General features: G+C 45.4%; 1 protein-coding gene across 3 annotated transcripts; it reads left to right on the top strand.

The window, feature by feature from the left end:
* Positions 1-27,970, top strand: frem1b (Fras1 related extracellular matrix 1b). 3 transcript variants are annotated; one of them, XM_029500883.1, is made up of 35 exons: positions 1-364; positions 448-542; positions 1,148-1,407; positions 1,805-2,004; positions 2,644-2,877; positions 3,145-3,253; positions 3,324-3,455; positions 6,797-7,141; positions 7,237-7,379; positions 7,524-7,720; positions 7,793-7,883; positions 8,005-8,172; positions 8,257-8,465; positions 9,177-9,270; positions 10,021-10,273; positions 10,693-10,887; positions 12,793-12,981; positions 13,082-13,278; positions 13,368-13,593; positions 13,857-14,001; positions 15,156-15,297; positions 15,691-15,889; positions 16,759-17,023; positions 18,248-18,668; positions 19,753-19,954; positions 20,106-20,250; positions 20,771-20,900; positions 20,984-21,056; positions 21,151-21,300; positions 21,619-21,935; positions 22,254-22,298; positions 22,394-22,555; positions 26,275-26,393; positions 26,525-26,610; positions 27,003-27,970. In XM_029500883.1, exons 1-35 carry the CDS (start codon positions 149-151, stop codon positions 27,209-27,211), a joined length of 6,363 nt encoding a protein of 2,120 aa, XP_029356743.1. In that variant the 5' UTR covers positions 1-148; the 3' UTR covers positions 27,212-27,970. The 3 variants fall into 3 exon arrangements, with proteins under 3 accessions (XP_029356743.1, XP_029356742.1, XP_029356744.1); XM_029500882.1 differs by having other exon boundaries at positions 2,554-2,877; XM_029500884.1 differs by lacking the exons at positions 20,984-21,056; positions 21,151-21,300; positions 21,619-21,935; ... (3 more) ...; positions 26,525-26,610; positions 27,003-27,970 and having other exon boundaries at positions 2,554-2,877; positions 20,106-20,254; positions 20,771-20,902.
* The last annotated feature ends 9 nt before the right edge of the window (positions 27,971-27,979 follow it).

The following is a 27,979-nucleotide window of genomic DNA, read 5'->3' as shown; positions in this document are numbered from 1 at the left end:
AACTCCTCCCCCTCCAGACTGAAGACCAATGAGAATGCTAGAACTGTGAAGCTTTTGTCCTCCATCAGCTTTGATTCTCAACTTTCCCTCAGAACAGCTTTTCTCACCTGAGCCAGTGAAACAAAACGCTCTACCCACTGATCCTAACATGGCTGCTGCCACCGTGTTCCTGGTACTGGCGGTGGCAGCTGTCTGTAGTGGCTATCGAGTTGTGGTGAACTCGGCCGTGAAGGTCACCAGGGGTTACTCAGTGTTCATCACAGAGAAGGAATTGAAGGTTGACAAGGATCCGACTGCAGACTGTAAGGTGGAAGTGGTGATGAACGAACCGGTCACTCAGAGGGTGGGGCGGCTGACTCCACAGGTGAGGACTCATCCACTGATGTGGTGCCATGACCAATACAAACATACTGAACCATAATATTTCTGTTTCTGACTTGTCCCCAGGTTTTTGACTGCAATTTCCTGAAGGATGAAGTTAAATATGTCCACAACGGAAGCCCCCTGCTGGACAAGGACACCGTCAGGCTCCGGGTCTACAGGTGTGTCAACATGCCTACTCCAATGGTTGTATGGTCTGTATTTCTCCATTGATGTATTCGCCCAGTTACATGTTTCCTAATAAATTGATGGTCTCAATTTAGTTTCAAGTCTTCAATAGAGTATGATGGCCGGTCGAGGCAGATGGCCGCCCCCCCTGAGCCTGGTTCTGCTCGAGGTTTCTGCCTCTTAAAGGAAGTTTTTCCTTGCCACTGTTGCCAAGTGCTTGCTCATCGGGGGATCTGTTGGGTCTCTTTAAATAAATTTATAAAGAGTTTGGTCTAGACCTGCTCTATATGTAAAGTGCCTTGATGTAACTTTGTTATGATTTGGCGCTATACAAATAAATCTGATGTGATGTTAATTTCTTAAATGATGCTCCCATTTAAAGTAAAATAGACCAGAAAGCAGGGGAGGGGTTGGGGAGACGGTTAGAGTACAGAGCAGGTTACGATTTGCTTTCTGTTTTATCGATGCATCTTATTGGCTAACCTCATTCATCAACCTTAATTTATTCAATTTCTCATTTACCTTCCTTCCAAACTGAATATGTGAAATAATGTGGAATAAGGTGTATTAAATGAAAGCTACCGTTTTCTGTGTGGAGATTCACGTCCTCAGATACTCTGGTGGAGACCGTGGATCTGCCAGTTCAGGTGCTGGATTCGGGCTCTAGGGTGATGGAGCTGGGCACTTCTCCTTTGGTGGTTCCACAGTTTTACGGTTTATCCAATGCTATCGACAGCTCTGTGCTCAGCATCAGGACCACACCTTACATCATCTGCACGATCAGACTGATGACTGCCGACACCAATGTCCCTGCTCTGGGTCAGCTGGTGAAGGAGGAGGACGACACACAGAGGAAGAGTACGTCACACCTGAAATCTCTGGTACAGTCACAGGAATCTCCTGAGCTGAACCAGCCATGTCAACAGGTGGATCCTACGGCCCCTAGCATATCCTATGATTCATTGTGCAGCACAATGAAAATAACACGCTAAAGGCACAAACAGTCTGAGGATTAAACTGTCAAATCAGTGTTGGGTTTTAGCGAATGGTAAAATTGTTGAAACTAAAAAAACATTAGGAAAGTGAACAAAGTCAAACTGGTAAGATAACAAAATAAAAAGAAAATTACAAAAAAGTCAATAAAAAAAAACAATTGAATTGAAGCGTAGATGACAAACAAAATGAAAGAATATCCTGTATGCACAGCCTGAACCTGCAGGTGACTTCATGTGTGGTTTATCTCTGTTGTCCTTAGGCAGAGAGACTACGGCACTTTGTCCTGGAAACAAACCTTGTCTTCATGACACCAAAGAGGTTAAGTTCCTCAAGACCACCTGCCAGGACTTCCTGAACGCCGGTCTGAAGTACCAGCACCTCAGTCCTCCATCCCCAGAGATCGACTACATCCCACTCAGGGTGGAGCTGCGGGAGAAGGCTAACAGGGCCCTGGTGGAGGTACAGGAAACATCTGGACTTATGAAATGATTCTCCTGTAAAGGACCACATTAATATGATCTCCGTGAGACATCAAGTGTAGAGAAGATGTACAGTGATACTGCTCAGCAGAGTTTTAATTATACAATGCTCATGAGCATTAGATGCTGTCATATCCAAGTTGTTGGCAGTCAGAAGGTGACATCCCACCCTTATGTTCATTTCTCAGCTTGTGGATGTGGAAGGATGCAGCGCAGAAGGTTCTGCAGGAGTTTAGACGGCTTAAAAAAATTGAAATGTTAAATCTATTATTTCCCTCCTTGTTAGCACATGAAAAGTGTTTGTTTTGAACAAAGACCTGTCATTTTTAACACATCTGATTGCATATTCTGGGCTATATCTTGCTTACACTTTGACACCACATGTAGCAGCAAAAGTATGCGTTGATTCTTTGTGTTTTGTGTTGTTTTAAAATGTATGTGTGCCAAAAAAAAGACATAGATCTGCACGAATTAGAAAAAGAAAAGCCTTGGAGAAATGAGGGGCTCATCTTTTATTTCCCACTCTTAGACAGAGGTGATGTGGTTGCCAGTTTTAATCCACGGTGCGATGCAGAACCAGCCCCCCAAGGCTGCCTTCATGTCCTCTTTCATCCTGGAGGTGGACCAGTTCATCCTCACTCCGCTCACCACCGCTGCCTTGGATGCCACGGACCCTGAGACACCACAGAAAAGGCTGGTTTTCAACATGACAATTCCCCCAGATGAGGGCTACATTACCCACCTGAATGACCACACCAAACCCATAAGATCCTTCACCTGGATGGACCTGCATGACATGAAAGTGGCCTACCAGCCACCCAAAAGCAGCAAATCACATCGCAGGAACTATGAGGTGCTGGATACTGTACAGTGAAAATCAATATCTCCAATATATGTGGGAAAATTTATTATTATGAAGGATGTAGATAAATGAAGAGAATTTACTTCAACTGTTTTGAGAAAGCCATTTGTATTTTTAGCCACTAGGCAGTGTTAGCATTATCAGCTGCTAACTGAACAGTCAAAAGAAAATGTGAGTTCAGCATCAACATCTATCTCCAGAGGTGGAAACAAACACCTGCTAGCCCCTTTCTGCTGCTGTCTGTCTATTCTACGTCAGGTGGAGTTCCAGGCAATAGACAGCTCCTACATGACCAGCCCACCCATCATGGTCCACATCTCCATCAGGGCCGCCGAAACCAATGCACCCAGAGTCTCCTGGAACATGGGTATGTGAGAGAAACTGCATTACATGGTCTGACTCTGATCTGTGAATCCTCAGTCCCTGTTTCCCCTCAGGCCTGGACCTGTTGGAGGGTCAGTCCAGACCGGTCACCTGGGAGCAGCTGCAGATCGTCGACAATGACAATATCGATGGCGTTTACCTAGTGGCTGTGGACGGACCTCTGCACGGGCGTCTCAGTGTCAGAGGTGAGGGGTCAAAGGTCACCGGGACAACAGGTTTCATTTGGTCTCTCACTTTAACTTTTTGTACTTGTTTTGTTTATTGAATAGTGGCATCACAATTTTTTTTATTATTTCCAATGAATGGATGGAAGTCGTGTTATAAAATATTCAGTAAACAGATGTGTTGCTGAAAAATTTCAAATAAATACAATCTATTTATTCTTCACTTTGCTGGAGAAGTTGGTGCATTGCAAAAAGCAAATTTTCTGCTTTCATTTCGGTCCATTAACATCAAACACTGGAGCTGCGTTAACTCCTCTTCAGATTAAATCTGGACGCTCCCATCAAACGTTTGGGAAAACCCATAAAAGAGCAAAACGTTTTCACTTTATTCACAGAAATTATGGCGAACAAAGTAGCTCTCTACAGAAAAGATTGTAAGAGATTTTTGGACCATCATTTCTTATTTTAGTGAACATACTGATCAAAGCAGCAGCTGCTGATTGGTCCAAGTGTTAGTCTTGGATCAGGACTCTTTTTATTGGATTCTACATCTGGCTTATTTTATGAGGGTGCGGACATGCCTGATTATTTACAGGTGAAAAGCTCATGCTGTGTCTTTCCTTGTCCCTGCATCCTGACACGCTCACTGCCTTGGGATTTCCCAGAGAACGCGATCTGGCCTTTTCCGCCCTTTTTCCTCCATGTGTCTCAGTCCATCAGGGACATGGTGTAGCTGGGGAAGCATATGTCTACTGGCCCTGCATGTGTTTCCTAATCAGGTGTAAAATGGGCCGCAGCCACTTTGCCAAGGGCCGAGGCTGCTGCCTCCCTGTTTGTCCATGTCTGTCCCTTTCAGCCCAGCGCGTTGGAAGACGCCTCTTTGTCTCCACCGGGACACCAGGCTGAGCAGATTGAAGGGATTTATGCCATTATGCCATTTCATGCGCTATGCACAGGGAGCAGATGTACTGTCCCCAAACAGGTTCTCATGCTACCAGCTACGAAGAGGGGGGGTGAGTTGGTAGGAACCCTGAGGGGGAGGGGGTTAACCTTTCATGGAGACTTAAAGACCTAAAGAGACACCGCAGCCTGTTCCAACCAGACTCTGCAGCAATGTGAGCAATATGTGGCTGAAATTTAACAACATTCACACACACACAACACAGACACACACAAACCTATGACCTGAATGTTTGTAGAGGGGGTTTGATTATTGGCTGACATAGCGCTTAGCTTTTGACCCTTTGAATCATTTTGCTCTTCAGGTTCATTCGTTGTAACAAGAACTAGAAAAGAGCCTAAAATATTTTACAAATTTAGTTGTTGGACGGAGTTGGAGGATCGAGTTTGAGGACGGGGAGATCGCTATGAGGAAAGAGACTTAACCTTTCTGACTTACTCACTCACTCACTCACTCATCTTCTTCTGCTTTATCCGTTTCTGGGTCGCGGAGCTGATGGAGCTACTCCCAGCTCACATTGGGCGAGGGGCGGACTTGACTTTTATTAAATATTATTATTATTATTACTGGACACTCAAAAGACACATATGGACAAGTGACCTGAATGTGTCAAATGATTTGAAGTCCCAGACATCAATTTTGATGAGGAAACAAACCCGAAACCTAACCCACCGCCCCATATCCTCCTGATTCCTCAATAACAATCGCTCAACTCATTAGCAGCTGAGTCTGAGATGGAGCCATGAAGAGACAGAGGGTCACATCTTCCTCTTCCTCCTCTTATTCCACCCCACCCACGCTATTCCATCCTCCTCCTTATCTTCCTTATACTACTCTCCCTGTTCTCCTTTTCCTCCCCCTTTCTTGTTAGTAATCAGCCTAAAGTTTAGCATGTGTCTCCTGTCCTGCTGTGGGCGGGGCTTGTCGCTCTCTGGCGATGAATCCTCTAGACTTGTGTCTCAGAGGACAAGGATGCCACTGACCCTCGATGCTGCAGCGTGGGGACACTTACTACAGGCTCGGTCCAACGCCTTCAGCCAAATGGATGGCTGCCTGTCCCGCCACACACACACACATTCTCCCAGCCCGTCTCTTCCTTTATGGGCCTGTTGCCCAAAGCCACCTTTGGGCCTAATTACCAAGTTGTTTCCACCACTTGGACCAGGAGCTCATTCCCTTGGTAAAGTTGCTAATGAGGTTTGGGCTCATGACCGCTCGTCTCTCAATCTGTCTGCTGACCTTGCCCTTCTGTCTCTCTGGCACACGCAGGGAAACAGGAAGTGTCCCCCCCCCAATCCTGGCAACTGGGTGGCCACCGGGAAGGACGCCATGTTTTACCCCACCTGTGTTCTCAGCACAAACTCTAGCCAGCGCCTGAAGGCACTGCGAGGCACTAAGAGAAACTTGTTATTTCCAAGTGACAATGGGAGAGAAAACGTGCATGTGTCAGTGACAATAATTGAATCAAAGTGTGAAGTCTTGGCTTGAAATTGAATCATCCACTGATAACAACACATGTCCTCCAGTAGGCCGCCAGTCACGTGGTGTGTCGCTGTTAGCTTTAGCATTGCGTACGGTGTGAGGAGGCCAGCCAGCAGCCGAGCACTGACAGATGGACATGGCCTCATTCATGAATGTAGGACACAGAAGTTTCTCAGATTTAGTCCAACTCTGTTCACATCAGCCTTTCATAATAAAAGTCAGATCTAAATACTAATTGGAGACAAAAAAAAGAAAAAAAAAATCGGAAGAAATAATTTTTATTAAGCAGAACAATTGTCTGTCTTTGTCTCCTTAAAATTTGACTACTGTGACATACAATCCGAAAACACATTTTTCATCCAAATTTAGTAGATAATAATAAGAATATATTAATGTAAATTGATTTTAATGAGTCACATTAATGTCCCACAGTCAAGTGTAACTGGGAAACTTAAATTAACTCATTACGGTGTGATGAAATTACTGTCCAGGTCTAAAGGTGGGAATGTTTGTCATGAAAATTCATTATAGATTGTTTAGTTTTTTTTTTTACATTTGATCATTGCTTCCAAACATAAAGTTCATTAATTCTGTTTAAGATCTAAAATCGAAACACAACTAATCCTTGTTTTTAAAGTTTAATCTTTGTCAGGTTATCAGAATATCAAGGAAATATAATAACTGTAATTCTAATAAATTAAAAATCACGTTTAACTTTCTCATCCTTTCATTACAAAACAGTTTGACTTGACAGTCTAATTTTAATTAAATAATCTGCTCAGCTAACTGACCTGAACAAAAGAAACACTTCAAAACAAAATGAGAAAATGCCACTCATTGGCTTTTTGGACTGACTGTAAACCACTATGAATCATTATCATCATCATCCATCATCATCACCCTGTTTCCTGTTTCCCAGGTGGGAAGGCCTTCATGTTCCGTGTGCAGGACCTGAAGGACGGTGTGGTCATCTACCATCACTCCGACAGTGACACCACCTGCGACCACATCGTCTTCCGCATCAGCGACGGGCGCCACAGCATCCGCCACAGGTTCCCCATCAACATCCTGCCCAAAGACGATTCCCCACCATTCCTCATCAACAATGTGGCATTGGAGGTGCAGGAGGGCGGGGATGTGAGGCTGGAGGAATACATGCTGCTGGCCTCCGACCTGGACTCCAGCGACGACTACATCCTCTACCAGATTGTCACCTCCCCCTTGGCGGGGCAGCTGGTCAGAAAGACCTCACCCCAGGAGCCAGGTGAGGGAGGGGTGTGGTGTTTCTGTGAAACATTCTGCGGTTTCCTGTGATGTTCTTCATCACATGACGCACTTCCTGTGTCAATGCTCATTCAGGAGCTGCAGTGGACAGTTTCTTGCAGAGAGACCTGATGCAGGGTCAGATCTACTACAAGCACTATGGGGACGAGCAGTTTGAAGACGCCTTCGAATTCACACTGTCCGACAGTCACCAGCCACCAAACCTCTCCCAGACATACGTAAGTCAAACACTGTTGAACCTGTGAAGAGACAGCACCCTCTCACTTCAGGGTAGAAATATGCACCATATGTTCCACCCAAAAGGGTAGAACCTCCCTCCCACCCACCATCGGAGTAGAAACATGTCCCCTGGTTTTTTCCAGACTGTGGTGGTCCATGTGTTCCCAGTGAAGGACCAGCTCCCGGTGGAAGTCTTGGGCAGCGTTCGGTCTCTGACAGTGAAGGAGACTGATGTGGTTCACATCACTCAGACTCAGCTTCACTTCACCGACAGAGAACATCCAGGCACCGACCTCACATACGTCATCACACAGCCTTGCTTCAGCCCACTGGATCCTGGGTAAGAACAGTGGAAGCGGGGTTCTCTCACCAGGAAACCTTCGGAATGAAACTGAGCATCTCTTGTTTTCAGGCGGATGGACTCAGGACGTGTTTTCTACACAGACATCACGACCGCCATGGAGAAGGACCACATGGTGCCGGCATTAAAGTCCTTCACACAGGTAAATCAGGGTCTGCAATTTTCAGAGGTCTCTAAACACATCCAGGCTATCTTCCTCAATCTGATGATCAATATGAGAGTAAACATATGGTGGTGTGTCATTTCCTCCCATGTTGTCCCAGCACGCAGTCAACCACATGAAAGTAGCCTTCATGCCTCCCATTGAAGACATTGGCCCAGAGCCACTGTTTGTCCAGTTCGTCTTTTCTGTTAGCGACCACCACGGAGGCACCGTCTCTGGCCTCCTCTTCAACATTACCGTCACGCCTGTGGATGACCAGGCACCAGAGGTCAGAGGTCACACAGACTGAATTTTTTCGTATAATGCTGTTGTGTGTCCCACATTTGATGAGCCAGATGTTGTGGGCCCTTAGGCCTTCACCAACATGCTGCGGGTGGAGGAGGGTGGGGGCGCCTTCCTGACAGAGGAGCACATTCTGGTCCAGGACCGGGACAGCAGGGAGAGCACTCTGAGGGTGGAGCTTCAGGGGATGCCTCGTCATGGATGGCTGGAACTGCAGGGCAGAGAACTGCAGCAGGGAGATGGGTTCACCCTGCAGGACCTGCGGGGACTCCGGCTCAGGTTAGTGGGGGTGGGCTTTAGGTACAGGATTAGGATTAAATTGGGTTAAAATGGTCCAGGGTTTTTAGTTAAAATGAATGTTGATTTGTTGGATCATTGGCTGCAGTCTGAGCCAAACATGATCAAAGCTGGATTTTAATGAGACTCCTCCACACTGAGGCCAACCCTCCAGACTGGAGGATCTGGTGTTTACAGAGTTGCTGCTGCGGGAATAGGAACTAAAACACAGTGACAACCAGCTCATTTATCTGCAACCTCAGACTAACTTCTGTTTTCCATGATGCTTTGTGTTTAAATCAGCTCTTTCTGACAGCCCTGATATGTGAAACGGATTTCATTGGATAAACTAATACCAGGTCCGTTTTCTTCCTTCATTCTTAAAATTGATTTTATTGTCATCGTCTCTTGTTTTTTTTTTCAACTCGTTTTGTATTTCCACAGTTTCATCATATTCATATCAAGACATTTTGTTTCACTTCACACAAAGTTATTTCAATTAGGTAAAAACATTTGTTTGTACTCAAGAAAGAACCAACTATATTTTGGTCGTCAAAGGTCAAGGTCAGTGTGACCTCTGAATCTTACTCAAGATGTCTATTTTCTCTGACTCCTGATGATTGTGAAGCTGGTCCGTGAATCTGGTGGGGGTCCCTGGTTGTTCTGTCTCATTTGGATGATACAAATGAAGTTTCACAGGTGTCTCTGCTGCAGGTACATCCACGACGATTCGGAGACAACTGTGGACAAAATTGGTCTGAAGGTGACAGATGGTCTGAACTCAGCTGACGTCATTCTGCTGATTCAGGTGAGTCTCAGCCAATCAGACACCACGGGAAATATTTATTAAGTCTTAGCTTGCCACCTCTCCAAAATAACAGAATAGCAACATGTAAAATCTGTATCATAATGATAATTAAAATCCTTATTATTGACCTGTGAAGAACATCTGAACCAAACATTATCACATTTATGTTCAGGCTCAGCTCAGCCAATCAAGTGTTAGCATGTCTAAATAACCAGTTCCTGTCTATATACAGTCAGTGATGTCCTCAGGCCTGTACATGACATATTTTAACAACAATTGTTAAAACAACAAATTTTCCAAAATGGGAATCAGAACTTAAAATAAAAATAATTGATGAAGAGTGGCTAAACATGTGGAAAATGCATCACACATCTGTTTTTTTATTTCACCCAAGGTCAAGAGTAAACAGGTGAAAAAAAATATAACAGAACAGCAGTAAAACACAAAACCTGATTGCGTAAAAGAGAAGGGAATATGGACAGATTGCTTTTACAGTGACTCCCATTTGTTTTTGTATTTGCTTATATTTAAGGAAGAAAAAATTCTCAATAAAAAATTTATGTGAAATTAGTGTGAAAAAAAAACTAAACAAAAAAAAATAAATTCCCATACTTGTTGTTGGTCCACAAGAGTTAAAAAAAAAAACAACAACAGCTAAACACTCCTCCACCAACCCTCATAGAAATAAACGGCTAAACACAAAAAGGTGTGTAAACAGTTAAGTGATGGGGACCCTTTGACGTCCCACAGATCCTGCCAATGAACGACGAACCTCCTCAGCTGGGTAGAAGCCTGCGGGGGGAGCTGAGCTGTGAGGAAGGGGGACAAGTCCAGGTGACCGTGGACTTCCTGTCTGCCACGGACCGGGACAGTGATGACTCCAGGCTGACCTATATGCTGGCCCGGAGTCCAGGACGAGGGGAGCTGCAGAGAGCCGGACTCCCTGTGGATCGGTTCTCCCAGCAGGACCTGCTGCTCGGTCACGTTTACTACACCCACACAGGTATGCACATGCCATTGCGCCAGAAGGGTTGTTGTTTTCAGACTCAAATCTCTCCATCGGGTCCTCAAACGTTGAACTTTGACATTCAGTTACCCGCCTCTAAACCCACACCAGGTATAGGTGTGTTTAAGTGTCAGGACAGAAATGGCTCATGAATTGAACTTTTCATGTTGACTGAGTTGAAAGCCAGCTGCCAAGAATTCTGGGACTTTCTGATGTCACAACAAAGCAGTCAGCGACACCCAAAACCTTGCCCACCCGAGAAGAGATGAAAAACAACAATTAAACAATTTTTTTTTTTTTAAATATGGACCTTTCATGTGAAATGTTACCTTTAAGCTTCAGATACTGTGTCCCGCTGAAGTTTTTTCTGATCAGACAGATTAATAATGTCATCCATGACTCTGTTCTGTGATCAGGGGGAGAGATTGGGCCTGAGCCGGTGCTCGACATCGTCACCCTCATCATCTCTGACGGTGAGGCTGGAGGGACGGAGAGTTGTTGCCATGGTGATGCGCCACCACCACCTGTCCCTCTGCATGGCACACTTCCTGTTTATGATCTGAATATCACCATCCTTCCTGTCAACAACAAGGCCCCCTCCATCAGTCTGGGTAAGACAGCTCCCATGGTTCATCCTCAGGTTCAAGCTCAACACACACACACAGACACGCACACACACATGGTTCATCTATTGTCCAATCAGGGTCCGTGCTGCATGAATGAAATTAATGACATCATCAAGGAGAATATGCCTTCACCATTACAGTAAAAGATTAAGGGGTGAGCTGCAGAAAGGTCTCAGTAAGAATAACAGGGATGGTGTGTGTGAGTGTGCGTGTGCGTGTGCTTGTGTGTGTGTTGAAACACTTCCACATTTGCTCACAATCATCTTAATGCAGCTCTGACCCAACAACACCCCGTCACCTATCAGTCCAACACACACACCCTCCTTGGGAGGGTTATACTTCTCGCTGGAGTCAGAGCCAAGAAGAGGGATTGGAGCTCCGTGGTTATCAATGGAGACCAGTGACCACTGGGACACTGGAATGACTGAGTTTGTGTGATTTTGTGTGTGTGTGTGTGTGTGTGTGTGTGTGTGCAAGAAATCTAATTTAAAATGTTGAAATATCATTTTATTATTTCATTACAATAAAACAGGCAGAAGTTGTGAGGTACTCCTAAATACATGTTTTAAACCCCCCAAAATTTCTTACACTACAAATGTTCGTAACATGTCGGGAGGTTGGTGCTTCAATTTGTAATTTCTCTGCTTCAAGTCCCAGCCGTTAACTGTGAAATTCCTCTGAAGACTAAGAGTGTGTGTATCTGCGTGAATGTGTGTGTGTGTGTGTGTGTGCGTGTGTGTTGCAAGACCTGAAGTGTAAAGATATGTGACATTTACATAAAAACATCAGGAGGCTCGTTGTGATGTCACAATGTCTCTTGTTCATAAAGTAAAAAGCATAAACAAGTTATTTTGTTGTGATTGTTGTTGTTGTGTAGTTTCATCTGTGATGGCACCATAGAGTTTCTGTTGGTTATATTTCGAGTAAATGTGTTGTGGTGTTGTCAGATTTTTTTCTGAAACGTCAAATTTTTCCAACGCAGAAGTTTTGCACTCTTTTCTACAAACTTTCACATTAAAGTTCCTGTTTTTTTACAGTGTGTTTTCGCTGTGTACAAGCGACTGACTCTGTCTCATTGTTTGCCTGTAGCATTGTGGATGATTTTGGCATTAGTATGTGTGTATTGTTGTTGGTGTGTTGGTTAACGAGGTTGGCACTGACGAGATTAAAGTGAAATCTGCTTTTGTCTGCGGCTATTGGTGAGATTATCATTGTGTATGTGTGTCTGTGTGTGTGTGTGTGTGTGTGTGGAATATGAATGTCTTTACAAAACAAAAGAGAAGAGGCACATCCCTCCTTCACAATAGCCAACGTGTACTAGCCGTTTCGCTGGATTACTGCTGCAGGATTAGTCTCACCGGGGGCGAACAGCGAGGGGGGACAGTGGCGAGGGGGCATTCTGGGGGGGGGGGGGGGGTGCAGGTTGTGTCTTGGTCTAATTAATTAGCATTGAATAAAGATGCACAGTAAGAGCATTAGCGCAGTGTAACATGAGGAATCCGGCTTTATCTCGTCTCTGGTTTATCAGCGAGATCCAGGACTGTCCATCTTTAATCCCCACAATGTCTCAGTGGACATATATGAAGACGCCTTGCCAGCATTGACTTGGGTTCAGAGGTGTTGATGTTTGTTAATTAACACAGATGATTGATTCATGAGTGACTGAAAGACATGGAGGGATGGGTAGATGATGGATGGACATGTGATGGACAGATAATAGTTAGACAAATAATAGTCAGATGATGAACAGATGATGATTGGACAAGTGATGGATAGATGATGGACAGATGATGTTTGGACAAATGATGAACAGATTGGACAGATGATGTATTAACAAGGGGTTACTGGGCAGTCAAGTCCAGGTAGTGACGGTCCTGTGTCCTTGTCTAGGTGAGTCCCTGTTGTTGGTGGACGAAGGTTCCTCAGCCTGTCTGTGCGAGGGGGTCCTGGGAGCTTCGGACCCTGACAGCCCCCCGGACCAGCTAACCTTTCACGTGGACACTCCACCTCTTCACGGCTTCCTGGAGAACACGCTGCCAATGCCGGGATCCGAGAAGAGCAACGCTGGCATCCGAGTGGGTCAGTGTGTGTGTGTGTGTGTGTGTGTGTGTGTGTGTGTGTGTGTGTGTGTGTGTGTGTGTGTGCAATAAACCTGACCTTTGAGTTTTCCTTTTCCCAGAATCCTTCAGTTTTGCCAACCTGACCTCCGGTTTCATCAACTACATCCAATCAAAGCACAAAGGGGCAGAGCCAACGGTTGATCAGCTGTCAGTCAGTGTTAGTGATGGTCTTCACCGCTCTGACCCCGTCACCCTCTACATCATCATCAGTCCAACCAATGATGAGACACCTTCTCTGCTGCTGGCCAACTTTACCGTGGGTCCCCCCCCCCAAGGCTGTTTCCTGTTGTGCCACATCACTAATTCAAGGAGGCTTTGTGTTCTTATTTGTGTTGTCCTGTGCAGGTGAAAGAGGGTGGGATCAGAGAGCTGACTCCACTCATCCTGAATGGTGTGGATCTTGACACCCCTCAGGACCTCCTCACCTTCACCGTGGTGCAGCTGCCAGCTCATGGTCAGCTGATCAACGGCATCTATGGTGGCGACATGAGCCGCTACAGGGAGATGGGAGCTGACATCCTGCAGAGGAGCCTCCTCGTCACCACCTTCACCCTGCAGGAGCTTCAACAAGGTTCGACTGCCAAACAGTGCAATCACAGAAATAATCCCACTGTGGTCCAGGTCCACAAAAGAATTTGTGTTCTTGAATAAGTTCATGAAAATTTTGATTTAAAGGCTCCTGAAGCTTCAGCTTTAATCTGAATGTCAGTAAAATCAGCAAGTTTCATTTGAAATTCATTTCAAACCTTCAACAAGAAGAAACTGCACAAAATTAGAACTAAAGAGTCTTCCTCCTTCTCCTCCTTCTCCTCCTCCTCTTTTTTCTCTCTGTAGGCCTAAAGATCATGTACATGCATGATGACACAGAGACCCTGAAGGACGTCATGGTTCTTCAGCTGACAGATGGTGTCCAAACAGTCCAGGGAACAGCCCATGTCACTGTGCTGCCAGTCAATGACGAGAGCCCAAAACTGATCAAGTAAACACGCGCGCACACACACACATACACATATTTAATGTTTATTTCTCACTAATGTGCCGTTTGAGGAAACATAACGGTTTTCGGTCGGTTGGTGATGGTTTACATATATTCGATGTAGACTGGTGTGAAGAGACACAGACCCACACACACGCACACACACTGAATTTTATCCAGACCCACATACACTTTCCTGCTGCCTAACCACTCACCATAGCACCAAATGTGGGTGAATGTGCTGCTGTAGCAATAATGTAGTCTTAATGTAATGTAGTTCCCAACAAACTGACAGTCTTAAGTGAGTGGCTGTTTTAAAATATAAACTCTATGTTCATGATTTGTTCCATCTTCCCTTTTTGGGGGTGAGAGGGTTGGTGGGGTCGGGAGTGTTTTGCTTGTATCTATGGTCAACAAACTATCACAAACCTATAGGGTGGGTGTGATGCTGTGGGGGGGCAGGGACAGGACATAGTACGGGGGGGTAACTTCTGTGTGTTCACATCTGGCCGGTCTCTTTGCTTGAATTGATGAATCTTGGCCTCCTCCACCAACACCCAGAAATGTTTTATTTGAACAAGTGATTGTGAATTTGCATCCTTGACTGATCCCCCATGCTACACACACACACACACACACACACACACAGTCCCCAGATCAGGTGGTGTGGTGGGTGTGCTGGTGCTGTAAAGGCCATTGAAGCAAAAGTAACAACGAGACTTGGCAGATGTCGGTGCCTCCTTGTTTCTGCGTTCCTGCAGGACGGACGTGGTGGCTTCTCCTGCCTGGATTTTAGTTCCAATTGAAGAAGCAGCCAGACGGTTTTCAAAGCCCCCTCCACCCGCCCCCAAGCTACCTTCACCAGCCTAGACCTCCATCACGGACAAACCTGCTCTCATACTGTCAACTTCCTTCCTTTTCTGCTGATTGTCTCATTTAGTGTATTTTTTTTATATAAATTAGTTAAAGTAAAACTGATGTTGAGAACAGGACTATACCCATAAAGTAATGGGAAGGTCAGCACTGGGAGGGAAAGCACAGGGAGAATATGTTGGAGATTTAACACAGAACCATGAGGTGACCAAACCACTGGACCAATGTGCCACGGCCTTATGATCATCATTGGTTTTTCATTTCATTTTTCATTGGTGTTGCAGGAATGCTGGTTTGGAGGTGGAATCTGGGGAGCTCAGGGTCATTTCCAGTGTGGCGCTGGAGGCTGAAGACACGGATACTCCCCCAAGCCAGGTGTATTACATCATCAACACTGTGCCACGGTTTGGAAACCTGCAGCTCAAGGTGGGAGTGAGTGAGTGAGTGAGTGAGTGAGTGAGTGAGTGATTGAGTGAGTGAGTGAGTGAGTGAGTGAGTGAGTGAGTGAGTGAGTGAGTGAGTGAGTGTGTGTGTGTGTGTGTGTGTGTGTGTGTGTGTGTGTGTGTGTGTGTGTGTGTGTGTGTGTGTGTGTGTGTGTGAGTGAGTGAGTGAGTGAGTGAGTGAGTGAGTGAGTGAGTGAGTGAGTGAGTGAGTGAGTGAGTGAGTGAGTGAGTGAGTGAGTGAGTGAGTGAGTGAGTGAGTGAGTGAGTGAGTGAGTGTGTGTGTGTGTGTGTGTGTGTGTGTGTGTGTGTGTTGTGGCAGAGAGAGAGACTGGGGACAGATGCAGTCCTGGTCCTGTGTTCCTATGCGGCTCTTCAGGTGGAGGAGGGCTGGACTGAAGTGTCAACTGCTCAGAACTTCACCCAGGATGATGTAGACATGAACCGCCTATGGTACAGACACATCGCCAACACCGCCGGGTTCAAAGGTCACGACACCTTCCGCTTCACACTCAGCGACACGGTCAATGAGTCTCCCACTCAGGGCTTCTTCATCTCGGTCCACAGTGTGCAGAAAGGTCAGAGGTCAACTCCAGTCACAAACTCTGGACAGTTGGGGAGTTTTACCTATGATAAAGTTGATCAAAGAAAACCACAGAAGAAGAAACTTCTGAATACAAATATAGGATGCATGTTAGCATGTTTAGCATGTGAGTATGGTTATGCCAGTTAGCACTAAATTAAAAATAAGAGGAAGAGGAAGTGCTCAGAATCTACACTCCCATGACAACTCAGTCTAAAGTCCTGAAAGTCACACAGACACTCATACACTCACACACCCCATGATCGTGGTCAATATATTATTTATTGCACCCCCTCAACAGCTTTTACCAGTCGGGTGAACTCAGTCTTCAGTCCCTCTGGCTCCGTCTCCTCTGATCCTGGCGGAGCTGAGGTGAGAAACAAGCATCCTCCTCAGTTGGTGAATAATTAACAAAGGGGCGGGGGGTCCTCTGAGGATTCTTCCTCTTCCTTCTCCAAAATCCCTGAAAGACTTCAATTTGTCTTTCTTACTTAAGTTCAGGTTGATCAGTGATGAGTGAAGTTGAAACGTCTCTCCATTTAATCTGGGGGCCATCAGGAGCCAAACCTCTTAACAGTAACAGGAGCCCCTGATGACTCCTGAAAACTCCTGGTGGCCCCTGATCTCCCCTGATAACTCCTGATGATTCCGAAAGGCCTTTGAAAGCTTGAAGCCCCCCACCAAGTGCTTATCACCATGTGAGGCATTCAGGGCTATGATGGGCCTTCACAGAGTCCAGATAAAGACTAAAATTCTGAATTCTAAATTTGGAGCCATTTGGACCTTCAGTCACATGATGATACTAGAGGTCATAGATGGAGGTATTTACTGCCCTCTTACTTTTGACCCTTTGCCTCCCTCCAGGTGACATCGTGCTGAAGAGCAGGGCAGTGCATCTTAGGGAGGGGCAGCGGGTCGTCCTGAACACCGATATCCTGTTGGCGTCAGACTCTGCATCTCGACCAGAGGAGCTCGTCTACACTGTGTCTGTCCCACCACGGCACGGCCTCATCCACATCATCCAGCGGCCCGGCGTCCCCCTGACCAGCTTTACGCAGCTGGACGTGGCTGCTCATGTAGTGTGTTACACCCATGACAACAACCACGAAGCCAAGAGCGACACCTTCAGGTGAGATGCATCCGAAACAGACATTTAAATTTCATCACCTGAAAAACACTAACAGTCGGGCCCTCACAGGTCTAAGGTCAACGGCTTCACCTTCAGGGGATTATGATGTTGCTGCTGTTTCTTGTCCAATCAGAGGTGGAACACTCGAGCTCAGAATGAGAGAGAATGACATTTAGGTCCCAGGTGTCATGTGATCAGAGCTGGGGGCGGGGCTTATAGGAGAGGATTAATGTACATCCTGACTCAGGTGTGTCCGTGTCTGGATGACACATTTTTGGTCATCATTTGTGTGTGTGAGTGCGTCTGTGCATGTGTTGTCATGACAGCAGATGATGAATGGGTATTATTAGGAAAATAACAACAGCGTTGGCACAGTGTCGGCCAGAGTGCAGGCCACAGACGGCCGTCCCTGGGCAAATATGGCCGATACTGGAGCCAGATGTTACACCAGTGTGTGTGTGTGTGTGTGTGTGTGTGTGTGTGTGGTGGCCAGTGTGCTGAGGCCTGGGGCAGTTTGTCAGCTGCAGGGCTGCAGGGCTGAGAGGCAGATTGTGTTGGCAGAGGGCTAGGAGGACAAAACACACACATGTATACACACACAGCTCATTTTCAGCTCCAATGCACTGTCAGTTGTCACCATAGTGTGCGTATATGGAAGCAGGTCCTCATGTGAGTGATTGATGACTGATGCTGTTGTCAGTGTTTCTCAGGGGAAACTTCATTAGGTGAACTACGTTCTACTGTTAAATTTACCAGCTATGACAGTGAGGCCTCTGTTGGTTTCACCTTGTGAGTCTGTGTCTGGGTATGTGTATGAGTGTGTTTGTGTGTGTTTTGTAAATCATCACTAAATAACAGTGTCCTGTGTGGGAACACCCAAAGTGGTGTTGTACTTTGATCTTTATTTACTGATGGATTTTGTTACCATCGAAATATCACAACATTCAAGGCACAGTCAGAAACTGTTCAGGTGCTCCGAGGTTGGGTGTGGTCAAATGCTTCAAAGCTATCACCTGAGGGTGAGAACATCAACAACTTTATGCTAAATGAGGAAAACTATGATTTATACTTCCACTTCTCTCAAAGGAGGTAAGTTAAATGAAATGAAAATTGAACCAGCTGATTTCCCATGATGCAACTTTACAGTGTCTTTATGATATTTAGTTTTTGTGCACCTCAGTGACTCCTATTCTGTTTCTCACTTAATGAGTTCTGTCTTCACAGTTTCGTGGTCACCAATGGCGCCTCATCCCGCAGCGGATCCCTGCATTTTACCATTGAGCATAGCGATCGCATTCCCCCCACCCTCCAACACAACACCGGCCTGCGGCTGCAGGACGGCGCCACAGAGGCCATCACCTCCCAGCAGCTACAGCTCACTGACCCTGACACTGCCACTACCAACCTGAGCTACATAGTTACGGAGCTGCCACACCACGGTAAGCTGCTGCTCAGAGGTATCCCCCTGACTCCGTCCCTGCGATTCACTCAGACCGACCTGGACCAGCTGGACCTGGTTTACCAGCATGACCCTGGCAGCCCAGCGGATATCGACAGGTTTTACTTCCTGCCCACTGACGGAAACAACAGAGGATACCTGGAGTTTGGACAACTGAGTGAGGAGCCTGCTGTGTTTAACATACAGGTGAGCTACTTACGCACAACACACACACTGTTCATCACACACACGCAACACACACAAAAAGTGATATCAAGGTGACTGAAGGTTTACATGGAATAATCAAGATAACAACAACTGGATCAGGGTCAGTTTCTCGTCCTGGACCAGCTAGAGTCCAGAACCTGAAGATGAGCCTCCATCTTTGTGTTTCTCACTTAATAAATGTAATAATCAAAAAGTTGCTAATCAATTTTTTATATTTTGCTATAGTTGGGAAATCAATTTGATTCAACTAAAAATAAATAAAAGACATAAACTGCCCTGAGGTGAAACTCAGAGAGGGAGAGAGAGAGAGAGCGGCTGTGTAGGTTAAAGTGTTCATCACAGAGCAGCAGCAACACCATGTGGCAGGAGGATTAACTGCAACCCTTCTCCCTAAAGGATCTGGGCTGGATTGTTTCTTAAACCTCAGTCTGTCTGTAAGTGGGGTTGCAGGGGGGGCATAATAAAAGGAACACCTGTATGAACCGCATGTTTACAGGTTTACAATTTAAAAATTAGAAAGACTCTCTAAACAGCTTCTACAATTCCACACAAAATGGAGTCCATCCATCATCTAGCATTGATCCATTAGGGTTACAGGGAGGTGGAGCCAATAGGCAGGGTCACCAGTCCTTCACAGAAAGAAACAGCTATCACACTCAGTCAGGCAAATGAGCAAAGCAGCAAGACTGAACCCTCTCACAATGAGACTAAACTGGTAATCACTGGTCACCGTGCCAACCATCAAGACCCTCCTTAGTTTATTGGTCCACTTCCAAACTGACTGCTGTGAACATTCACACTAGCCTCTATGACTGAAGGTTGTCCAGAACATTTAGTCACTGTGGATGTTTTTTTTTTTACCTTGTTAGTATGTGGATCATGTCAGTTGTGCTCTTTGTGGCTCTGCCATCAAATTTCATATCCTGAATCTGGACCAACACAATGGACTGACCAGTAACATATACAGCAGAAATTGTTTCCTGGACACTGGTCATTTTTCTGAAAGCCCAGTATCCAGTGTCTTTTGCTCTCAGACCTGTTCTCTTCCTCATGTCCTGTCCAGGTAGACCGGGTGGACCGGACACCTCCCAGTCTGACCACCAAGCGGAGTCCCAGCACTGTGGTGGATCTGGGCGCAGGGCGCTATGGCATCTTCATCACCAACAAGCACCTGCAGGCCTCAGACCCAGACAGCCCCACAGAAGAGGTGGAGTTCTCCATTAGCAGACCTCCACGCTTTGGCTACCTGGAGAATGCTGTCACAGGTAGAATCCCACAAGTCAAGTTCTCTCTCAGCTCTTTGTGAAACATTTTAGTCAGGACAGTCTCTAACCCCAACCTGAATCTGGTCCAGGAGAAGAAGAGGTTTGTGTTTGTTGTGTCAGTTGTGTGAGCTGGATGACCTCGTCCTAACAGGGGCCTACATCAAAGGTCGTTTCACCCAGCAGGATGTGGACAAGCGGGCTGTGGTTTTTGTCCTCCCAGCCGATGTGGAGGTGATGACTGACAGCTTCCAGTTCCGCCTCATGGACCTGGCAGGAAACACCCTCCTGCCTGAAATGTAGGTTTGTAGAAGCTCCTCCTTCTGAATACGGTCCATGACACATTTGGTCCTAAAATCTTTACCAGGAAAACAGACAAACAACGGCTTCATTTGAGGCATTGACGCGGGAGGAGAACAGCTGATCACACTGTCTTCTTTTTTCTTTTATGATCCTCAGAGATCTCATGGCAAACGTCCTATACATGCAACTGTTAATGACCAATACTCCAGATGGTGGTCTAGTTTCATGTGCAGTTGAACAACTGCAATTGGTTTGATAGGCAGGTCAGGACCACACGTTGTCATGGACAAGCTCAAGGTTCAGAGGTTTAGAACTTCAGCTCTGGTAGTTTCTGCTTATTTCTTTAACAAAAATCCAACAGATGGACAGAGGAGCATTATCATGAGCATCAGTAAAACTGTCCAGTAAGACTCCACTTCCTGATGTCATCGGTTGTTTTCTTGAATAAACTGTCAACTTGAAAAATCTGGGGAGGAACAAGAGATACAGAGTCTGACTGCCTCGGTCTCTCCTCAGACTGGAACTGTTCTGGTCCCGGGTGGAATTGTCAGCGACATGCTACAGAACCTGTGAGACAGCAGGGACTCTTCAGATCCAGATCCAGCGCAGTGGGAGGAGTGCTGACCCAGCCTACGTTGGTATCCAGGTATGTCTGTCCTCCAGGCGTCAGGATCATCAACCTGATGACATTCATGAGTCTGTACTCAGTGTCTGTTGACATCTGTGCAGGTGGTGGACGGATCAGCCAAACATGGCAGAGACTTCACTCACAGCACAGCCAATCTGGTCCAGTTTGACCCAGGTCTGGCTCCACATCTCCTCTGGACTCTAAGCTTAACAGCTGCCCGTCATGGTAAATAAGAAATGATGGTGATTGTTCTCCTGTTTTATTCCAGGTGTCAGTGTGAAGACCTGGAACATTTATCTGGTCAATGACGGTCTGGAGGAAAACCACGAGACCTTTACGATCACCCTGAAAAACCCACAGAATGCTGTCCTGGGCCAGAGGAGCTCAGCTAATGTTGAGATCATTGACCCCAGAGGAGGTAGGAAGGTCTTTGGGGCTAACAAAGAGTCACAATGAGTATTGGGTGTTTCAGACTGGATCTGTTTAAGCCTCTGATGGTCTTTTTTTAACATGGTCTGTAATTTACTTTTGAAGGACCTTGGATTGAACGGTAAAGTCAAAGTATTTTAAATCAGGATTTTCAGATTAATTCCAGAGCTCAACTGATATGTATGAGTCAGGAAAAGACTGAGTCGGAGAAACTTTAGAGACATACGGTTTTACATTCTTATAGTTACTGAGCAAGAAATGGGATCATCTCTATTATGGAAAATGTCTCCTCACTTTTGTCTGTCAGGAAGGTGCGATGTTGACAAACTGCAGGAGGAGGATGTGAAGCACCACCCCCCTCCTCCTCACCACCCTGGCCCTCCCAGGACAGAGGAGGAGGAGGACCCTGTCACCGACATTGAGGCAGAACTGCTGTGGGAAACTCAGCCTCATCCTCCCAGAGGGGACGTTCCGGACCGCCAGCCCTATCTGAACTACAGAGAAAGAGAACCACAGGACCAGGCCACCACCTCCAGCCAAGCCCACTACCACAGCAAGCAACTGCCCAGAAGCTCCGGGAGCTCTGGACATACTGTGCAGAGTGTCAGACATGGAGAAGTAAAGGTCAGTGTTTGTTTTAAAATTCCATTTTGGTGGCTGAAGGATCAGCGGTACATCGTTATCTCATTTCCTGTCAGTGGGTTCGTTAATATGTTAATTAATGAAGACAGAGTAAGACAGAGCAGACCTTTATGGTGCTCTGGTTTCAGCTCCTTTAAATCATTTATTGTTGACTCTACAGATGACACACACGTGTATTTAAGGGCTATTTCCCTGAATCCTTTGTTTGTCCCCGAAGTCATCACAACACAGTTTTTAAACCTTTATCTCTGTTTTAATTAGTCAGATTTTTGAGATACTGAAGCTTCTGCTCATGTTCAGGTTCACCTGTCTGGAAATGTGAAGTCCAAGGAGAAGATCTGGACGGTAAGATCAACTGTCAGCTTCTCCACAGATCCATTAACACACAGAGACTTTGGGTTAATATCTTCTTCCTAATCCTCCTCCTCCTCCGCCATCAGTTCCACAGTATGACGCCTCTCCGACTGGAGGAGATGAAGCCAGCTGATGCCGGGTGGGGCTGGCCGCCTCATGGTCACCTTTTGCAGGAGGTCCCAGATGAAGATGCTCTTCAGATGGATCATCCAGGTCCAAGACTCCAGCTGGACCCACAGCAGCACAAGGTGCAAACAAACACACACGGACACACAAAACAGCTGTTGGAAGAGAGACCTGAGAACAAACACGTCAGGCAGTTCAGACACAGAGTGTTTGTGTTCACATTGAAACCATAAGGAAGACCATGTCCACTTGCTGAAGTATCATCAAACAACACACTCCCAACATCCTGTCCGTGTGTACTTCGAATAGAAACATGTCATGGCCCCCCTGTTCACACATATTTAGGGTGGGTTGCTATGTCTATAGAAACAGTGCCTGTCCCCCAACACCTTATTTTACTATTTAGCAAATCCATTAAACCAAAAGTAAACAGAGGAGGAGATAAAAAATGAGAACTTAACAACCAACAACAACAATTCAGATCTAAAAATTGCAAAAATTAAATGTGGATTATTAATTATTAGATCACTGGCATCCCTGCTAGTTAGTTATCTGACAACTGGTCATCTTATTGAAATATTCTGTATCACTGAAACCTGCTGCAGCAGGATGAGGATTTTGGTCTGAATGAATCTGTTAACTTTCATATTCCTTGCACCATCGGTCGAGGAGGAGGGGGGGCTGCGGTATTTCACTCCAATTTATTAATCAATCCTACAGTAGACCAAACTTTGGTTATAGATCTTTAGAAAGCCTCACCCTCAGTCTCTCCCATTCTAGCTGGAAAAGTGATCAGAGTTTTTATCAGAGTTAGTACTCGATACCAATAAAATCATTATAGTGAGTGAATTCAATATTCATGTAGATGTTGCCAGTGACAGCCATAGTTCTAAGTCATTATTCGACTCAACTGACTTTCCCAGCGTGTGAAGGAACCAATCAGTGTTTCAGTCACACCCTTGATTTTGTCTTAACATATAACAATTGACCAATTAATATTTCCTCACACTCCTCTTCGCTCCCATCACATCCTAATAACATTCAATTTTACAGTAAAGGGCTGCGCAGCATCTAGGAATAAATCCAGCTACAGCAGATGTTTATCTGAAAATGCTGTGGCCAAATTTAAGGAGAATATTCCGTCATCATTTGATAAATTGCCATGTCTGAATTGAGTGGAGGACTGCTCCCCTACACAGATTGATGACCCTGTGAATAGCACTGTGGCCTCACTGTGGTCCAGTCTTGATCTTGTTGCTCCTCTGAAAAAGAAAGCAATGAAACAGAGGAGGCTGGCACCTTGGTGTAGCTCTCAAACATGGTTTAGAAGCATATTAAAAAAAACTCTTTGCAATGCCAGAAGCTCTGAGTATTCTGAAAACAAGAACAACCCCAGGTTTCCCTGCAGCACTGTAGCCAGGCTGACAGAGAGTGATAGCTCAGTTGAACCACTGATTCCTTTAGCTCTCGGCAGTGATGATTTTTATGGGCTTTTTTACAAATAAAATTACAAAAAACAGACAGAATTCATCAGCTCTTACCTACAATTGGCAGTAATTTTCCATCAATTGCAGCAGTGTCTTAATTAACTGTAACCTGTGGAAGCCCATTTATGCCAGTGGGAAAAAAACCCAACAACTTAGCCTTGATTAAAAAAAAATCACATACTAAGTCATAATTATTATCTCTCAGAGATACTTTCTATAATAAACTATCAACTTGTCTTGATAGTTTAGATGATAGACTCGATAACTACCAGGCCATGTAAAGATATTTTTCCACTAATCAACACAAATATTCTGAATCTGATCGATGTGAGTTTATCTCTAGGTTATGTACAACAGCATTTTAAGATTGCTGTTATTAAACCTCTCCTCAAAAGACCTAATCTTGATCCATTGATCATAATATTCTATTAGAAAGGCTGAAACTTGAAATTGGGATCAAAGGAGCCACACTAAGCTGGTTTAAATCATAAATCATATTTAACGGACAGATATCAATTTGTTCACGTTAACAATGACTCTTCTTCACATAATTTAATCATTGAATTCCACAAGGTTCTGTACCTTGACCAATCCTTTCACTCTATATATGCTTCCTTTAAAGGGCATATTGCAGGTTAGAGACCCCGTTGAATCAATGTTTAGAAAAATAATACAGGAACTATTTTTTTCATCAAATGAAATTGGGAAATAAATTAATTAGGCTTCTGGAGTTGTTTTTGGGAGAATATTTTACTTCCGCATCTGAAAAAGCTAAAGGTTAAGTGACGTAGGCAGAGGGAGAGCAGTGAACTAGAACAATCGGAAAAAATTAGGATCCCAATCTCAGTTCGGACACAGAAGAAACTTTAAATGTGTACCATTACACATATGACGGACCGCAGCCCGATAACTATGGGCCACAGAGAGCAGGGGGAGAGTAGATGGTGAGAGGAGAGAGAGAGAGCTGTCAGTGGAGAGCAGGGCAGGTGGTGTTAGCTGATGTAATATTGTGTTCACGTCATAATATTGCACAGATTACCGTCATATGTCCGGCAATAGCAAAATTAGATAGATAGATAGATACTTTATTTATCCCAGATTGGGATATATCATATCATATATATCATATCCTATCATATCATATCAATAAACCATTTATTAATGGTCATCTATAATAGGCTGGAGTACTGATACTTACAAATAATCAAAACGAATGATCTTGAGGTGTATGTATGAGTATGAGACACTTCATGAGTATGAAGTGTCTCATACTCATAATATCCGTCAACACTGCAGAGGGAGAGAAACACTTTGGTTTGATAGGTGCTTGTGTGGGAAATGCTCAGCCATGACCACAGCCGAGGAGACCATGTGCTGCAGGGGGGTAGAATGCCACCCCCAGACTCCAAGCACCCGGGGTTTGATGTTTGCTGTCTGAATCCCTCCGTGCGGCAGCCGTGAAGTTCCGTCTCTTCAGCTGCACCCAGGCATGGAGGATAGCAGTGTTTTTTTTTTTTGTCCTGTTAGGAAACCTGTGGACTCGATGTCCTGACAGGCTGGAGTTTGTTCAACCTACACAAACACAATAATTTGTCTTGATAATGAACACAGCACTACTGAAAACACACCGACTACCCACTCCCACACTGAGCGATGGCAGAGCCTAGCGTATAGCTCCCTCTGCTTACGTGTTAGAGCTTAGCTCAAAACTGTCACTTTTTGGACTAAATTTGCACTCTCAAGTTTGAAACCTCCATTAACTTTTCAAATGGTTTTCCTGTCCTCATCCTACAGGGTTAGGGTTAGGTCTGTTCCATGTTCCTGCTCAGTAGGGACCTTTAGTTGTCGTTACACACTACTGCTCACTTCCCATTGTTACTCCACTCATTTCGTGTTTCCAGGCTTCAATCACTATTAACAGCCATATGTTTTGCTTGCATTTATTTATTTTTTCTCTTCATGGCATCTTCTCTCCTCCTGCTCTTGTTCTCTTTCCATCCCTCCCCCACCTTTCCTCTCTTCATGCTCTCTCACTGCCTCTGCCTCACGCCTTCTCTCTCTCTTTTTCCCCTCTTTCTCTCTGAGCCTGGTTCTGCCCGAGGTTTCTGCCTCTCAACGGAAGTTTTTCCTTGCCACTCTCACCAAGTGCTTACTTTTGGAGGAATGTGTTGGGTCTCTTTAACAACTCTGTAAAGAGTTTGGTCTGGACCTGCTCTATGTTGTAAAGTTCCCCTGTGTAACTCTGTTATGATTTGGTACTATGTAAATAAATTACATTTGATTTGATCACACATCTGGTTGAGACACTGTGTTATGATAACTCCTGTGCGTGTCTGTTGTGTTACTGTCTTCAGACAGGGAGGTCGATCAGCAGCTCCTGTCCTGATGGCTGGACTCACTACAGGAGACGCTGTTACATCCTCAGCTCGTCTGTGGCCAGTTGGGCCAGCGCCAAGACGACATGTTCACTGCTGTAAACACACACAAACACAAACCTGTTTGCCTAACTCAGCCTGACTGTATGGGTTAGTCCAGATTGTACCTCAGTTGTCTTTGGGCGCACACACTTTTGATTGTGTAACATCTGTTCCTCATGCACTGTAGGTTTAACAGCACACTGACCAGCATGCGGTCCAGGAAGGACATGACGTGGCTGTGGAAGTTTGCAGGAAAGAAGCCATTTTGGATCGGTGAGCGGCTGCTTTCACCACAACAAAGAACAAAAATGAGTTCATAGTTCTCTGTCTCTGCTCATTTTCTAAATGATACTCCCAAAAATAGACCACGAAGCAGCCTAAGCCTAAGTATGAGACCAATGCCTTTCCACTTGGTCACCACGCCTCCTTTAGTGACATCCACTTATTGACAGACCGTATCACCCAATCAGGATAGAGAACAGAGCAGGTCAGCTCCAGCTCTATTAATATGGTTTCTATTGGTTTACAAAGATGCCAAGAGTGAACGGGGCAACTCGAGGCGTCAGACTGGCAGCTCAGATTGATGGTCACATTACCGTTCAGGTGTGTCTCATGAACACATCATCAGTCACTCCTGTCCAACCGACTCCCTTCGTGCTCCTCAGGTCTGTCTGGAGGTCCAGGTCGCTGGTTGTGGGCTGACGGTCAGTCAGTGTCCTTCTCCAGACTGAGGGGGGCGCCGCCAATCCACAGGGGGTCGGATGACGGCTCCACCTGTGTGCTGGTTGAAAACCCCAGAAGGTGGATTTCCATGAGCTGCTCCACCGAATCTCAACACACATTCATCTGTTCTTCACCAGCTCACACTCACTGAGAATGAGTGCTGCTCTCAGCCCGGCCATGACCTCTGACCCCTGTGAACTCTTCAAGTCATATTTAATGTCACGCAATGATGCTGCTCTGTACATTAGTTTTATTTTTATTGTCATAGTAAAGATTGCTGCACAAATACACATTCAACCATACGTCATTTGTTGCTTTTCACATAGCAGGTGGAGATCAATCTGTTTTCTTACTACACACCATCTCCTCCTCCTCCTCCTCCTCCTCCTCCACACCCAGCACCTCTCCTTCTGCTTCCTTCTGTTCTAGACGGTGATTGAGTTTCCTGGTTCCTTCCAGGAGCATGAAACTGGAGCTGGACTTAAATTATCTGATCTGAGCTCAATCAAACAGGCTTGATTTCATTGTTTTTTACACCTGTATGAAAAAAATGAATTATTTGTGTAATTGCTTCCAAGCAGATCCTAAATGAAGCAGAGCCTGTTATGTGACTGGAAAGCACAGCATCACAGTCAATATCCCTGTAACACCGAGGTTTACATCCTTTGACACTGTTTTCACCGGTTATTCCCATTTTCATGGTGAGATTAGTAACTCCTGCCATATACATCAAGTCTGCCATGGTCTGCATCAGACTTCCTCCAATGTGCAAGCGCTCCCGTTATTTCAGCTGTTAGCTGTGGCCTCACCATAAAAAGGTTGTGGGTTCGGTTCCCGGCCTGGGTCCTTTCTGTGTGGAGTTTGCATGTTCTCCCTGTGTGGGTTTCCTCCCACCATACAAAGACATCATGTTTGGGTT

This window comes from Echeneis naucrates, chromosome 4 (genome assembly GCF_900963305.1).
Source record: "Echeneis naucrates chromosome 4, fEcheNa1.1, whole genome shotgun sequence".
Classification (NCBI taxonomy): Eukaryota; Metazoa; Chordata; class Actinopteri; order Carangiformes; family Echeneidae; genus Echeneis; species Echeneis naucrates.
The sequence above is the reverse complement of the archived record's forward strand: the minus strand, read 5'-3'. Positions and strand labels throughout refer to the sequence as shown.

What these genes read in the sequence shown, in the direction of transcription:
- frem1b (XM_029500882.1), top strand. Translation starts at nt 149, where the DNA reads ATGGCTGCTGCCACCGTGTTCCTGGTACTGGCGGTGGCAGCTGTCTGT. An exon ending in ACGTCATTCTGCTGATTCAG is followed by an intron (nt 9,271 to 10,020) that starts GTGAGTCTCAGC and finishes GACGTCCCACAG; the next exon opens with ATCCTGCCAATGAACGACGA. An exon ending in AAAGAAGCCATTTTGGATCG is followed by an intron (nt 26,611 to 27,002) that starts GTGAGCGGCTGC and finishes CGTGCTCCTCAG; the next exon opens with GTCTGTCTGGAGGTCCAGGT.